Raw genomic sequence first — 17,310 nt, forward strand, 5'->3', positions numbered from 1 at the left:
TACAAGCCCCGAACAATGAACAGCCCTAGAAAGATCCGATTCCACCAACCAACAAAGACCCCACAGACTCCGTAAAAAATAACTTTCCTATGTCTGACACAGAGTGAGCTGCGGGTTCAATACTTGCTTTACTATCTTAGCGAACTAATTTCACACCCTCAACATCAGTTCTGTCTTTAATATCACAACAGTTTTTTATAAATTAATATTTCACTTGTTTTTATTTTGTCTGAGTTGTTGTCTACAACAGTTCAGTACAGTTCAGCTTTAAAATGTAATCAGTGTTTGAAATGCTGCCATCTGATCTGAATTAGAGAGTGTATTTGAGTGAAAATTGAAGTGAAAAGCATCATCAGAGAAGTCTGAGTGCCTGTAAAAAGAGCCCTGTTGAATTGAGAGCGGAGGATGAAAATGATTTTGGAGCACTATCTCCACGTCTCATCTACAGCACTCAGGCTTGGCCTGCAGAGGAATGCTGGAGCAACACGGAACAGGACACTAATAGCTCTTGGAGAGATGTAGGGGAACACAATTATGTGCAGTTTAGCAGCTAATCTGTGAGCATGGGTGAGGTCCCTGGAGACTCCTCACGGACCACTCCAAATTCCAGCACCGATAAGCCATGAGCAGGAGGTGAAGGGATGTGTGGAGTGCTCTCTCTCTCTTTCACACACACACACACACACACACACACACACACACACACACACACAGTCTTGTTCTCTATCTCTTTCTGTCTGTCCATTATATTTTCTCTGTATCTTTTTCTAATTCTATCTTTCTTTATTACACCTTCCCCTTGTCTTTCTCTTTCTTTCTGTTTCTTTTGCTCCCAAGGCAAACTGTCTTGTTCTACTCTAATTTCTATCCTCCTCTTTTACTAACTCTTCTCCTCCAGAGCCCCTCTCTCTGTCTCTTTCTTTCCCTTTGCTCTCTTTGTCCATCTGGCTCTGTCTGACTCCCCCTCTCTAATTTTTTGGCAAAGATCTAACGATCTGTGTATTTGTCAGGGAAGACATTTTGAGTATGTTAGACAATGTCTAGGGGTCCCTGATACCAGGATCCTCTGAACCAATCTGGTGGGCCTGGACAAGTTAACGTATTTTCCCTTCAAGAACATGGAAACGTCAGAAAACAGTCCACCTGACAACCATCATTACAAAAACTCATTCGTTTCCAACAGATATGAATCATTCTGTCTCGGCCTTAAGAGGAATTTACAATTCAGGAAAGGTAGCGAACTTATACACATACAATGGACGACTTGTGCTTAAAGTTGTACCTCTGGCGTCGACGGTCACTTGCAGCGAAGTTCCAGTTCATTTTTATATAGCATCTGGGGTTATTGGTCGTCTTACCGTGACACAAACGGAATGATATCTTTCAAATTCATAAAATTACCCCTTAAATTAATTATCAATTACTAACCATCGTCGCCAACATTACAATCAACTTATTCATTATTTATTATGTATTATTTATTTATTTCCACAGCGCTATCAGTGACACTACCGGAAAACCTGCAATGCGACTGCTTTCAGCATAAAACATTAGGCTAAAATAAAACAGAAAGGCGGACAAACATATACGTCAATTTCCCTTACATTTACAGGCGCTTAGACATGTTTTGCATTGTGCGCCACGCACTTCTGAGTTCTGAGATGCATAAAACATATTACTAACGTATAACGCTGAAACCTCTTTACGCTCCTCTGTACTACAGGCTATTCTATGTTTATTGATATTATGTTTCTTGCAAAAATCATCCATAGCCCACGTAATAGCTGGCTTTCAAAAGGTGTTCAAAAGATAATTAATTTAATCTACTACTGCACTTAAGATAATGGACGTTTGGAAGACAGAAAGATTATCTACGTTAACATGAATCGAATATGGTGGAACATAAGTTTTTCAAATAAAAAGAGGCTAGTCTTTGACATGATTTGTGTCGTTCCGAAACGCTGGCATATTCAGCCCAACTGTTAAAGCGCTTTATTGTAAGTGTTGTGTCATCTATCGAAATATGATTATTTCCACATGAAAATATAAGCAATATATTCTATTCCGTGGCACTGAATTTTTCTATCAGCACTACCCGCTTTAAATCGGAAAACAGGCCAAAGAATCCGTATTCAGCGCGCCAAAGGTCGACAAGGTGTTGTGTTGGAGTTTGTTTAAAAGATTCGTTAATGACGCGCATTAATCTTACCTTCCAGGTTGGGTGCCATGGAGCCCTCGGGAAAGACTCCGTCCTTCATGTAAACCAGTAACTCCTCCCCAACTTCAATATCCCTAATAGCTTTATAATAAATCTGGGGGGAAAAAACACGAGAAGGAACATGCATTTTAATAAAACGAACAAACAAAACAGCACACATAAAATGTACCAACCACTTATGATAATGATGGTGACGATTATTATTATTATTATTATTATTATTATTACTATTATTATTATTATTATAACTATTATTGAACGTACGGTTACGGCTCACTTTCATATAAACAGTATTCTTGTAACCTGTATTATTGTTGATACTACTGTTTATTGCAGAAATTTAGTTGCAATTTTGACAGAAGCTTTACTTCATAGTCACTGTCACCATTAAATGGAGTAAATGGACAAACACGCGCGGGAACAAAAACCCCACCACATATTTAAATATAATAAGACAATATCTCCACATTTTCCTCCATTTCGGATATTGTACTGCTGTTTTTCATAACGAAAATGTTGATGTGCCCTCTTAAAAATAACAAACAGAGATATATTTTCTGCTGTTTTCTAAAATACTAAATGAAACTGCGATGTTTGTAAGAACATCAGTCCGTAAATGTTACAAACCACTATTCGGTTATAATGGATATCCAACCTAACGAAAATGAGGGAAAATGAGAAAAATACGCTGCAAACCGATAAGACCGATAACCTTGTTTCATTAATTCAAAATTCAATTTTCTCCTCAAATTCAATAACTCCCGACAGTTACTCCCTTCAGAAATCATGGGTTCTTTCAAAACAAAATTCAGAAACATCTTTTGTGCTATGAAATTAGCAATTTAAACAAAACGTAATCCATTAAAGTTCATCACGCAAGTGCACTATCTAGTTATTACAGAATCACATTTTGGTATTAACCCTGGTAAGAAAAGAAAGAAAGAGTTACGTTCGGCGAAGCCATGTCATCGAATTGCCGCAGTTTATTAGCTAAGCATGCAAACATTTTACACCATCAGTTCTCCTATGTGCCGCTAATATTGACTGTTTTAGACAGTATGACATATGCCACACACAGCCCACAATTAAAACTTTGAGCTCTTAGAAAATTAGTACCACATAGGCTACTGAGTACCCGGCATTTTGTTTTTTATTCAAAAGAGATTACAACAAAAATGGAAAATTCACATGTAACTTGCTAGACCTCCTGAAAACATTAAACACGAAAAAACATAGTAAATAACGTGTATTTGGATAAATTTGTGCGAAACTAAAGAAGAAGAAATCGATACTATTTTTGTCCTCTTGGGGGCGCTCAGCACTAAGACACAAAAGTTCTCGAGAGAGCGAGAGAGTGAGAGAGAGAGAGCAGAAGCCGAGGAATACAAAACTACATCAACTCCATCCGAGACTTCTACCGGCCTTATATTGTGACAACTTGGAAGTGTGTAAACTAGGACAAACCAGGCCAAGGTTTGCCTCGCTTTTCAACACGGATGATAGAAACAGATTTACAAACACACAAGATACACCTATTATTATTATTATTATTAGGCTATTATTATTATTATTTTAACTATTATTATTATACGTTACAACGAAGCATAATACATATATCGATTTTTTGTCTCTGACCTTTCTGTTTTCCGTGAGTTGATAGAGTTGGGGTAGTTGTTGAGCGCTTGATCTTAGAGCCTCCAGTTGTAATAGCAGTTCTGTCCCGGTGGAGTTCACAACACAACCCATAGTATCATTACATGGGCTCGAGACGTAGCTCGAGGCAGGCAGGGCCCCCTTCGCGTGAGGGGGAAGAGCGAGTGGACAACTGGCGGGCGGCGGGAAGCGCGAGCAGCAGAGCGCTCCACTCTCTAGTCAGTGCGAGCGCGTCTTTGATGAGGTGAGTTCGCTCATTAGTGATTCCCTATCGACCGAGTCAACCGCCGGCCACTCCTCCTCTCTTATCTCAAACCAAAAGGATTGACTAATCTGCTGAATAAACCACTCCCCATATCCTCTCACCCCTCCGACCACAGATAAAGCTTTTATTGATGAAAAATGTATCTTTCACAGTAATAAAGTATTTGTTTGAAAAATACATGGGAGCTGGAAAGTCTCGAAGATCGCCAGGACAAGCTCGCGAGGAGTTTTACAGAGGACTTTTGGCGTAACGCTGCGCCGCTGTGTTTTGAGTTTACGCCTTTGATAGCATACATCGGTACACCTGTTTTAACTTGCTATCTCTCACCAGACGTTTTTCATAGTTATTGGAAGCCTACATACATAATATTTACAAATTAAACGATTATCTTAAACATTTGGATACGTTCAAAATAATTGGTACCAACTGCCCATATTATTCTGAATAGCCTACAAAATGTGGAAAGTGTACACATTTTAGATGCAACAGCGAAAGCACGAGGGCCTGAGATGATCATAAACAGATTTTCTTCCACGTAAATAAGCACGGACAATAAAAGAGTAAAATTAATGATCGAGGCCTTACTAATATGTCGATACGTTTTTTTATCAGTTTTTTTATGTACAGGTAAAAAATCCTGTTGAATGATCACAAATTAACTGAGGAAATATATACAATTTCTAAAAACAATTATTTACCCATAAGATAACATACTTTCAGTTTTATAAAAAAATTTAAGGTACTGTCATAAATTTACAAAACAACACAAACTCAAATTGCAAAAAATATAATTAATACATCATTAATCAAGTAACAAATTCACTGCTCATTTGATAAAGAAATGATGTATTTCTTCTGTTAAAATAAGTGGGCTCCCGTAATAAAGGGGATACATTTTACTAGTGTACTGAACAGTTAATGATGCTAAGTGCACTGAATCCCCGATCTAAAAATCCTACCCTATCTAATCTCCTTTGGACTCAATTAATTAAATATTTCCAAAATTTGTTGGAACAAATGTTTGAACATTGTAATTGTAAATTGTAAATGTTGGCATATGGTTTTCTAATTGACCGGGCAATATGACGGGCCCATATTTATTAAATCAAACAAGCAAACACACAAACAATAAAATCCTGGTACATAATTAACAAACAAAACCCTGCACCCACTATTCAATGGTGTGGATCACATCATTATATACAACACAGAAATAATTTTTTGATATTTTTGCACATTTTCGGTGAACTCGAATGAAAGAATGTTGAATCACACGTGAATACAAACACAGAGACAATAATAAATATTTCATCCTACAGAATACAGAAGTTATGATAGCATAAAAATAATGACAAACAGGAGGAGAGTTTAAGAGGGAAAATAAGTTTATTTGAGTTGTGTTGTTAGGTCAGTGTGTCAGTGTTGATCTGAGCCATATGCAGATGACCTGACTTTCCTCCTGAGCTTATCCAGTCTGATGGGGCTAACCCACTGCTACAGTAAATCTTTTCAGGGAATGACAGCATTTCAACCTCCAACCATCGCCTTCCTCATCACCCTCCTCACGGCTGATGAGTCATCCATCACCCCCGACACAATATGAGCCTCCACTGCCCCCCCCCCCAATATAACACACACACACACACACACACACACACACACACACACACACACACACACACATCCCTATTATCACCAGTGTATATAAGCATGGGTGATAGGACACATTACAGGTCAAACAGGACCAGCCCTTTCCACTTGTGACCCAGGGGAAAAGGACAGTTTGACAGAGGGCTCACAGGCCATTGTGCTCATGTGTCAGAGCTGTTTCATCCACTGGCAACCAGTGACTGTGACACCAGTACTCAGCCATCGCCCTGACCAGCAGAGTCAAGAGCCCCCTCATTCTTACATTCAGACATCTATGGACAAGCTGCCTAAGAATGACTGACAGGCATACTAAATACTGCTTCAGCCTGCATTACATGTTTCTTTTGGTTACATATTTTATAACCAGTGTTTGGGATGTTTTTTAAGAAATAACTAATATCGTAGGACAAAGAATAGACCAGATTGTTGCTAACTGCAGTTTACAGGGTGCCTCAAAAACTGACATGAAAACGTTCGGTTTTATGAGTAAATTACCAATATTTCACAACATTTTCTTTCAACAAAACCTGATGTACAATGCCAACTGAAAATCTACATGTGATCATTAACAGCTTGACTCAAGAGCAAAAATAGCCCAAAAGACATGCAAAAAGCACGCATATAGTCACAGCTGACTGAGTCAAGAATTCCCTCCTCGTTTTCTGAGCACTTATTTAGGCAGCTAAATATGACATATTAGTATTAAATTTACCAATTGCTTTTTGGAAAACTTATTTCATCTATGAGTGTGTGTGTGTGTGTGTGTGTGTGTGTGTGTGAGAGGGAGGGAGGGGAGAGGGAGAGAGAGAGAGAGAGCGCCCAACAATTTGTGTGATTCGTAACCTTGCGAAACAGAAGGATATGTTCCATCTTTCCGCGTACTCCGGTTGTTATGACAAATGCTTTAAGTGCATCTTCAGAAATGAGGGCGAAAAGGTCGAAGGTTAACGACAATGCTGAACATAGGCTCCCACTGAAGTGAGGTGCTGAACACTTCCACAGCCCAGCTCTATTGTCTGTGCACTTTGGGGCTTCGTCTGCACTCAGGGCTACATGCTTTCAAAGGCTGACTGCTTCGCTTACTCCATCTAATAAACCACCAACATAGTCCCTCTAAAAAAAAAACAAAAAAAAACGATAAACTCGCCTGCCTTCGTTACAGTGATGTCTTGAAATTCGTTTTTGACATTTCGTGAAGCGCACGCGATGCGGTTCTGAGAACAGAGATTAAAATCAGAACGCTAATGTTTAGACGCCTAACTGTTTCTGTGGAAGTAATGACACTCTTAACAGGTTCGCTTACAAAAATTGCAGAAAAACACTTTACACTTACTTTCGCTGATAAGCATAAGAGGAACCGATTTTAGACCTAAATCCCTACATTATGCTCAAGAAAATGTGGTGAAAATTGTTCCGTCAAAAGCCTTATACACGCATTTATATCAAAGATTACAACCACTAAGGGTATTCACTAGGGACAGGATAGACAAAATCACAGTAAGAAACAACAACAACAACAACAAAAGGAAAGTCATACACCTACATTCATTGAATGAATAATGTATGTTTTACCACATATTTTTGGACTAGAAACATTAATGATAAATGCGTAAACAAGTAAATAAATGATCCGTTAGAGTTTTAAAAAGGTTAAGGCCACATCAGAATTTGCTGGCAGCGCGCGTATTTCCATAAACTCATGCATTGTGTATGCTCAGATAGAACGGCAAAGTATGAAGGTGGATAAATTATGCATTTCCGCGATGTGTGGCCATTTCTAAATAAATGATAAGCTAGTGGCCGTAGAATCCTGGATTAAAAAAAAAGAGAGAGAGAGAAGGGGGAAAAAAACACAATTTGCTATTTAAAAAAGCGCAAGAAGCAACCATGAATTTAGCCCGCTGATTTTAGCCAGAACTATTCTCCCCCTCTAAGCTCAGCAGTGGCTTGTGCACTGAGGTGAAAGGGACTTAATGATTAGGTTTGGTAGTTGAATGTCAATTGCTGGTTGTCATTTTGTGGGGCCTTTATTCTGTCCCCCCTCCCCTTCCTCTGCCAGGGTTTTGGCTCTTATGTTTCATGTGTCAGAATCAGACAACAGTGACCACACTGGTTGCCGCCATCAGAGGGTAGACAGATGGAGACAAGAGGCAGAGACTCAATGGACTTTGTTTTTCTGAGACTCTCTATAGGAGAGAGAAGGAGAGGGAGAGAGAGAGAGAGAGAGAGAGAGAGAGAGAGCGCTTCTGTCTGAGCAGTGCCAATCAGCAGAGGATGGGGGACCTGTCCAAATGCTCTCACATGCTCCCAGTCCGAAAGGACAAAGTAAACGAATCATTCCACTCAGGGTCACATGTAACATATGCATGAATTTTCATTGGGAATACTCTCACTCATTCATCACAGAGATCCCGAGCATGAGTCTTGGCATTCAACCCATCTTTCAAATACACATTTGAGCAATCATAGAAGAGAAGAATCCAACGACCTTCCACATGTCATTCAATCAAAAAGACACAGTATCTACCAAAGCTCTTGGGCCATTACCAGGGAATATGGAACATTCTAGGTTAATGTAAAGTAGGTACCAAATATTACATAAGGAGTATTCCAGGGAAATTACATAATAAATATAGTTTGCATATATCATTTTCTGAATGTGCATTTGCACGTTCCTGAAAAGGCCTTACATTAGCATGTTGCATTCTGTGAGTTTTAAGCACAGTTTTCTGTGTTGTTTATGAAGTGTTTTGGAAATTATGATAATTTTTCATTCTGTGAGCATTAAGCAGAGTTTTCTATGGTTTTTATGAAGCGTTTAGGAAAGGTCAGGGAAAGTGCTATCTGTAAAAAATAACTCCACATGATCTGAGAGTTCAGGATTTCTCTCCTGCATCACTGTCATACAGCTTTTCCATTCACAGAACCCTCTTATAATCTGAATAGTTAACAACAGACGTATCATTTTAGGGCCTGTCACACAGCGGATGGGCGCGGCTTTATCACTGAGAGTGTGATAAAGTGAAGTAAAATGTTTGGATGTGTTCATCCTTTCAGGTAAAAAGACAAAGAATTAAATTATAATGAGCTAAAACAGCCAGCACGCTGGAGTGTCACTGGATTCAAATCAAACACTAACCTCTGTGATACATTTTATGAGTTTTACAGCCATTTACGGATACTTGTCTTGTCTGTCTAATGTGCCTTATCGGTCACAGAGGCTGACATGTCAACAGCGAGAGAGGGAATTATAAAAGTGAAAGATTGCAAGCCTGAGGAGTGTCCTCTCTCCTCGTCAGTATCTCAGATGATTCACCCCTGATTCACTTCCTGGGACAACACTCCTAAACTCACACAGTAGCATGTGTGAGAAAGAGGATTTCATTAAACGCCACATAAATAGAGTTTATCTTTTCATACAAATCATACAAAAAAGATACTGCACACCTTGCTACAGAATATTACATATGTACGATATAAATGATATTATACGATATTATATGTATATGTACAATATAACTGATATTTTATGATTTTATACATATATATACAATATAAATGATTTCTCCACAAGTCTAAACAGCTGGCTCAGGTTCAGGTATCAGATCGGGTATCAGTATCACACCCAGAGCAGTTACTTTAGCTCTGTTCTCAGATCAGACCATGAACAGTTACTTTAGCTCTGTTCTCAGATCAGACCATGAACATTTACTTTAGCTCTGTTCTCAGATCAGACCATGAACATTTACTTTAGCTCTGTTCTCAGATCAGACCATGAACATTTACTTTAGCTCTGTTCTCAGATTAGACCATGAACAGTCACTTAGTTTACTTTACTGTTTACTTTAGTGAGGTGTGTTGGTGTGCACCTGAGTGTTTCAGTGAATTAGATTAGATGAGAATAGAGAAAGTAGAGTGAGTAGAGGGATCAAATGAGAAAGAAAGAGAGAAAGAAAGAGAGATTTAAGGGGAAGGAGAAGAAAAGGGGGTAGTGCTCTCACCTGATCTCCACTGAGGTGGCAGATGGTTAGGTTCTGCTCTTCGTATGATGGGGCTGTACGCACGTATTTCAGCCAGCTGCTCTCCTGAGTGCCATCCACACAGAACTTCACATTCCCCATGTCATCGATGACCTACACACACACACAGTGTGATCAGAAGATGCTTTGCAGTATGATGTTACACACAACACTAACACGGGGGCACTGCATCACATTGTTGACTTTTTTCTTGCGTTTCTCAGACAGGACCAGTCAAAACTGAGTGACTGTGAAGTGAGAGCAAAGCCTGGGTTAATTTATCAATGTCTTGATCATTATGGTTTCAGTCAAAACACAATACCATTTTGGATATTTAATAGTCAGTCATTTTTGTAAGACAAAAGAAATGTGGAACATAGACCCATAATTCAAAATTTGGATTCACCTCTTCACAGTTGGGTGTGTTTCAAATATCCCACCCAACAACTGACAGTGTTCCTAGTTTCACGAGCACACTTGGGAAAGATGGTACAATAAAACCTTGTAACTTCCTATATTTCCTATAATGCTGAGTTGTGTGAGTGTGAAAAGGGGTGACAGTGCTACACTTATCACAACCCACTGAATCACTGAATGTCAGTGAGTGTCTGTGAGTGTCATTAGACACACAACTACAAGAAAACCCCTGAATCTTGTAGACATCAGTGCCTCCCAGCATGTACTGGGTAACAGAATGTTGTGGTAGATGATTAGGGGACAAGGAGCCAGGGCAAACTACAACCTCTCATACAACCATGTCAAATTTCACTGATCATATAAACTGATCACCCTCCTTAAACTGGGCTCAGACTGGGGGAAGGAACCGAATGTTTGTGGTGTCCTGTTACGCAGTCTAACAGAAACACAGAAAAGACAAGAGGAGACGGACGAAGGGTGGAACGAGAGGAGCAGACGTGTCTGAAAGGAGAATAAAGCATTTTCTTTTCCTTGAAAGATTTATTGCAAATGGAAAAAATGCCTTTCACTCTAATTGATGAATAACCCAACTGCACAAAACATGCTATTGCAGCTGTCTACTTCTGAAAACAAAACTGTGCTTTGGAAGTACGCGTCACACTCTGTTACAGAGACAAAAGCATATGTATGTCTTCTGAAGATGAAATAGCATGGAGACAGCTGGGCAATACTGTGTGTATTAGTGATCAGCATTAGTAGCAGTGGAGGTGGTCATTTTCTTAATCATACTGTATGAAATACAGTAACTGTAATAGAACTAGGAATAGAAGCAGCACTCAAACACAATGACAGTTTTAAGGACAAGAGTGGAATAAACATAATGTTGTTGATATAAAATTTAAAATTTTTCATTACAGGGCATTTATTAGCAAAGAAGTGAAAATTCGGGCATAAATAAATGTGAAAGTTGAAAACTATGAGATGCTGTAGACACCTAAAACTATGCCTTAAAGAGCTGGAGTCCATTTGGAATCCATGTAAAGTGTGTGTGTGTGTGTGTGTGTGTGTGTAGGGCCTGGTAAACGTACTTCTAGCCTACTCATAATTAAAGGTGAAATCTTACAGCTGTGCTCTTTAGAGGGGCCTAATTTCTCCATCCTGCCGACACACACAAACACACAGACACACATACAATTTTGTTCACAGGTCATTCTTCGTTTCCCAGTATGATCTTTGACCTTTTACTCTCTTTCTCATGGGCAAAGCCCATATAGTCAGGCTTGTGGAGACCGCACCAGAAGCAGGACTCTGGCTGAGTAATTTGTTCTATGGCCCAGATTCAAATAAGCCGATGTGGCGCCAGCCATTCAATCAAATAGCTTCAGCTAAAACCGCGATTGCACAAGCTCTCGCCCGCGTGAAAAAGTAACACAGCTTTATTTCTTTGACAGATATTGTTTTGTGATGGCAGAGTGGTGCTGGCATCTTTGCCTGTTTGCTGACATCATTCACACGCTGGCAGAGTTTAAACCCAGGTCTCTAATGCTTTCATTAAGGTTTGACGGATTTTGTTTTTTTATCACACACAGCCTTTTACTGACAGTTCCTGTCCGTTTCTCACTCTCTCTTACTGCCAGAGGGTTTTAGCCTCTACTCCAACAGGATAAAGAGTTGAAAAGGGAGAATAACAAAAAAGAATGATAAAAAATTACATTAAAGTTTATTCAGTTATATCTGTCAAAACGTACTTTACTGTTGTCTCCTAATGGCTTTTAAGTCAGCTTCTATTCTGACTACAACATTCTAATTACACCGTTCCAATTACATTATCTATTTATGCTATTCTAACTTCACTGTTCTAGTTACACTGTTCCAGTTACAATACTCTTATTACACTGTTCTGTTACAGTGTTGTACTGTAGTTACACGCTTCTAATTGCATTGCTCTGGTTACACTGCTCTACTTCCATGATTCTAGTTGCAAAGTTGCAGTTACAATGTTTTAGTTACACTATTTTGATTACACTATTAAGTTTTTAATGTTTTAGTGTTGAAGTTCACATTGTGTTTGGAGACAATGTATGTTTGAAATTCAGAATAAATTCTAATAGTTATGAACCGGTTTCAGGGAGTTAATTAACACTGTTTTTGCCATGCTGTGTAAGACACAAAGTGAATTTTATTAGAATTGTTCTTTGTGCAAAAACAGTGAATGGTGTTTCTTGTGCAGAGCTCAGTGGGCTAACAGCGAGCGACTGTGAGAGTGTGACGTGGGCCGTGTCTTGCGAGGCAGGCAAGGCTGTGAGAGTGTGTAAGGTGTGTGAGGTGAGGGTGTGTGAGAGTGTGTGAGGTGTCTGAGGTGAGGGTATGTGAGAGTCTGGTGTGGGCCATGTCTTGCGAGGCAGGGAGGGCTGTGTGGATGTTTACTGGGGAAGGGTGAGAAGCTCAGTCTATTTTGGAGCTGCTGTGGAACAGAAGGTCTGATGAAGGTGTGGTGTGTGCTATGTCTTTTACTGGCTATGTGCAGCTAAAATTGGTGCTGCCAGATTCTAACGGCTGTTTTCAAACCTTCTGCTATTCCGCATTCAACACGAGGACACGCTTCTCAAAAATGACTTGCCTGTGTAGAGCGGGTGAAAATGCAGGAAAGAAACAATTCCTTGCACAAGAAAGTCACTGGTTTTCAAATAATCACATCTGAAGTGAGAGTCCAGTGATAAAACCCTGCTCCACCAACAGTTGTTAGATGGTGTTATAATCTGACCAGACAAACCTAAGTGGCACACAGCTGGTAAAAATTGTATCTTACAATCAGTCAAAATGCTCTAACCACTATGGCCACTACCACTGTTACTAACATCACTGCTACTCACTCCATTACTGCTTGAAAGTTATTACAACCAGTATTAAAAAGCAGTACTACCATTACAAGTCTAACTCTACTGAAACTGGTATTAATGCCAGTACTACCATTACAACTGCACTGAAACCACTGCTGCTTCTCTCTCTCTGCTACTACTACTGACAACACTCAAGATCCATACTATTACAGCTTCTTCAAAACCTCCTTGCACAGGTTGTGTGTGTGTATCTATGTGTACGTTTGTGTGTGCATGTTCAGAATGAGCTGATGGGAGCTGTGTGTAACACCACATTCTGATTAACCCAACATAAGATCAGCTGCCCTTATATTCCTATCCAACTGAAGTGGCCACACAGTTAGACAATCACTCCAACAAAAGCTCCTACTGCAGGCCCTGTCGTGTTTTATGCTGGCCCTTCTAAATGTGATGTAGACCAGGTCTAGAGGTTTACGTGTGAATCAGTTGCCTGGAAAGCGGTGATCCTACACGGTGAAAAAGCACAGGCATCTCTTGTGCACGCTGTGAGTCAGAGAACACTTGTCAACAGACCCCAGGGGAACAGCCTAAACACAGGTACCGCACATATGTTACCAGGAAACTGCTTCACTGAAGGTGTGTGTGTGTGTGTGTGTTTAAGAGGTGTTCAGTTATGCACACACACACACACACATACACACAAAGGCAGAGAGGTGGCTGAATTCCATCTCTCAGCCTAATGAGAATCAGGCAGTGTGGAGAGTCTGCAGACCTTCCATTTCCAGGTGTAGCTCTGATTTATAGTGGCTACAGTGAAGTACAGCTCAGACAGAAAAAGCAAGGGAAATAAAAAAAAATAGAAAAGGCATCTGCTGTTTATTTATTTGCGTTTGCTCATTCTGACCTGACAGTAACAGTTGTGTATTTGCCAGCTGACTCAGATGAGCTGTGACACACAAACAAAGTCAGTGGGATTCTCTCTGTCTGCCTGTATCACTGCTTAAACACTCTCTGTCTGCCTGCCCTGAGTCTCTCTGTCTGCCTGTATCACTGCTTAAACACTCTCTGTCTGCCTGCCCTGAGTCTCTCTGTCTGCCTGTATCACTGCATAAACACTCTCTGTCTGCCTGTCCTGAGTCTCTCTGTCTGCCTGTATCACTGCTTAAACACTCTCTGTCTGCCTGCCCTGAGTCTCTCTGTCTGCCTGTATCACTGCTTAAACACTCTCTGTCTGCCTGCCCTGAGTCTCTCTGTCTGCCTGCCCTGGGTCTCTCTGTCTGCCTGTATCACTGCTTAAACACTCTCTGTCTGCCTGCCCTGAGTCTCTCTGTCTGCCTGCCCTGGGTCTCTCTGTCTGCCTGTATCACTGCTTAAACACTCTCTGTCTGCCTGCCCTGAGTCTCTCTGTCTGCCTGCCCTGGGTCTCTCTGTCTACCTGCCTTGGGTCTCTCTGTCTGCCTGTCTCACTGCTTAAACACCACTGGGAAAAGCTTTGGAGGCTGAAGAACTCCCCAGTCCACCAGCCCAATTATCCCCATCAGGTGTATGGAGAAGCCCAGTCTAACAGGCTCATAAAAAGAGAATGTGTGTGTGTGAGTGTGTGTGTGTGTGAGTGTGTGTGTGTGTGAGTGTGTATGTGTGAGTGTGTATGAAAGCCAGCCAGGCTGATAGTGGTGCATCTGAATGACGAAAAAAATGACGACAAGGCTCACTAAGAATTTATCCCCTCTAGATCCCACAAACAGAGCAAATTAATAGATAGATAGGTAGATAGATAGATAGATAGATAGATAGATAGATAGATAGATAGATAGATAGATAGATAGATAGATAGATAGATAGATAGATAGATAGATAGATAGATAGATAGATAGATAGATAGATAACCAGGGGGTTATTACTCCCCTCCCCCACCCTCATGTGGCTCTGTTTGGGTTTCAGGTGAATCAGTCAGCCAGATTATCACACCTGTCACAAACATGAGTCTATTTCTGCCTCAACATACCACTGAGACCTTGACATGTATACAACAACATAAAACACCCTACTATTACCTCATTAACACCCAGCCTCTAACACACACTACTAACACACACAGTATTGTATAAAGAAGCCAACAGTCATACTTCAGTTAAAGTAAAGACTCTTCTCTGGAAAATGACTCTAGTACAAGGTAAAGTAACACATGAGAACACTGCTCAAATAGGGGTTTTACAGTATCTGATGTTCCGTGAACTTAAGCCTCGAAAGTACAAGTAAATGACATAAAGACTGAAAAGCCAGGAGGACCTATCCGTATTGTTTTATATGTTTTATACATGGAAAAAAAAGTCTTTCTTCTAAACTGTTAACAAAAAAGGAAAAGAAAAGAAAAACAAACAAACAAACAAACAAAAAAAGCAAAAATAAATTTCCAGCCCTTGTTTAATATTGCAGCAGGTAATGAATGTGTCTGGGGAAATGGATTGGGTTAAAAGGAACCATTTGCTTTGGAAAATGTACTGAAGTAAAAGTGAAAGTTGACAGAAACATTTAAACTGGAATAAAAAATAACTCCCAGAATATAGTTAAGTACAGTAACAAAGTATTTCTACTTTCTTACTATATACCACTGAACATACATAACCAACACACTTTAGTAACACACATCACTAACATGCATCACTAACACACATTCTTAACATACATGACTAACACACATCACTAACACACATTCCTAACAAACATCACTAACATACATCCCTAACATACATGACTAACACACATCACTAACATAAGTTACTAACAAGTATTACTTAGATCTTCGTAGGCCCAGAGTTCATTATGTTTTGTGTAGACATGGAAAGAATCTGTCCTGCCTTCCAAGAGCTCTATTTCAGTGTGTGTTCACATTGACACATTATTCACACCACTGCACTTCAGATCACAATTTCACTTTTTTTAAATTTTTTTTGCAGCTCAACACATTTGGGCTAACACATTCTAACATGCAGTCCACTGCACCGCCTGCCTCACAGTACACAGTCCAAACTGTCCATATGCAAAAATAAACTCAGCAGTCTTAAATATTCGTGTGCTCTCATATTCTGAAGTTACAGTGTTCTCAAGATCAGTGGCCTGTTTCCATGGAAACAGCCCAGCCTGAGAATAAGAGTGAGAACAAAGCGAATAACCACAGACTCAAGGTTGACTCTACAACACTACAGTCACTGTGTGTGTGTGTGTGTGTGTGTGTGTGTGTGTGTGTGTGTGTGTGTGTGTGTGTGTGTGTGCGTGTCTGGTGTGTGTGTTAGGTGTCAGGGCCTCCGTTGTGGTTTGACTGTGTGTAGACTCAGTGTAGTTAGAGAACAGGCCTTGTGGTCCTTTCCAAACCTGAACCACATTGTGGATACAAGCTTTGTTCAGGTTTTGGGTTTGGTGTTTGGAAGGAGTTACCACAAGGTCGAGGGTCAAAAGGTTATACAAAGACAGAACCATAACTGTAACATTAGACCTCTTGAGCCAAATGTGTGTGTATGTGAGACAGAGAATGAGTGACTTGGGAAGCTGGTTTTTCCTATATGAGTGATGCTAAAAGCTTCCTAAGTTACATCAATGTCTGTGGGAGGGCCTTTTAAATTAATTAGCTAAACAAGGAATAATGTAACTGATGGTCTGGGATCAGTTTACATCAGTCTTCACTGAATAGCAATAAGACTGTAATTTCAGTTCAGCTAGTCCAACCCCATTCACTTTGATTAAAATTAGTTCATTTGAGTTGTGTAAGGATACTGACCCTGAATCAGCTGCTCTCTGCTGAACTCTATCAGAAGGCTGAAAGAATATCTCTCAGCAGTGGAAAGACTTTACACGGCTCTCTGCAAACTCCTTTCAACATCTCACAAATTTAGGGCAAGGGAATGTTTCCTCCCACCATTCAGTCCACGGCCAAAAGCAGGAAAGCACTACTAACACTTAGATGGAGAACAGACTGAACACAATGGCTGCAAAGCTGGCTTCTGGGTCTCTCTCTCTCTCTCTCTTTTGTGTGTTCATATCCTGGGGAAGTGGCAGAGCAGAAGCCCAGCTATGGAGGAGAGTCAGTGAGGACTGCCATGACAACACTCCACTTTATTGTTATTGCACTTTGGGACCCACTTCATCATACCCTGTGTGTGTGTGTGTGTGTGTGTGTGTGTGCTCGTGGAATTCACTGCACTCATTTCTACCTTTCCCACACCAGCAAATTTAGTAACAATACAAACAGCT

General features: G+C 40.2%; 1 protein-coding gene across 2 annotated transcripts in view; it reads right to left on the reverse strand.

Moving 5' to 3' along the window:
* The window catches only part of prdm16 (PR domain containing 16), a 139,609-nt gene that overhangs the window by 17,530 nt on the left and 104,769 nt on the right, over nt 1-17,310 (reverse strand). For both annotated transcript variants that reach the window (XM_030784427.1, XM_030784426.1), the window contains exons 3-4: nt 9,788-9,919; nt 2,210-2,312 (exon numbers count right to left, since the gene is read on the reverse strand). In XM_030784427.1, coding sequence (XP_030640287.1) covers nt 2,210-2,312; nt 9,788-9,919 — 235 coding nt within the window. The remainder of the gene's footprint in view (nt 1-2,209; nt 2,313-9,787; nt 9,920-17,310) is intronic.

The sequence above is a fragment of the Chanos chanos genome, chromosome 9 (assembly GCF_902362185.1).
Source record: "Chanos chanos chromosome 9, fChaCha1.1, whole genome shotgun sequence".
Classification (NCBI taxonomy): domain Eukaryota; kingdom Metazoa; phylum Chordata; class Actinopteri; order Gonorynchiformes; family Chanidae; genus Chanos; species Chanos chanos.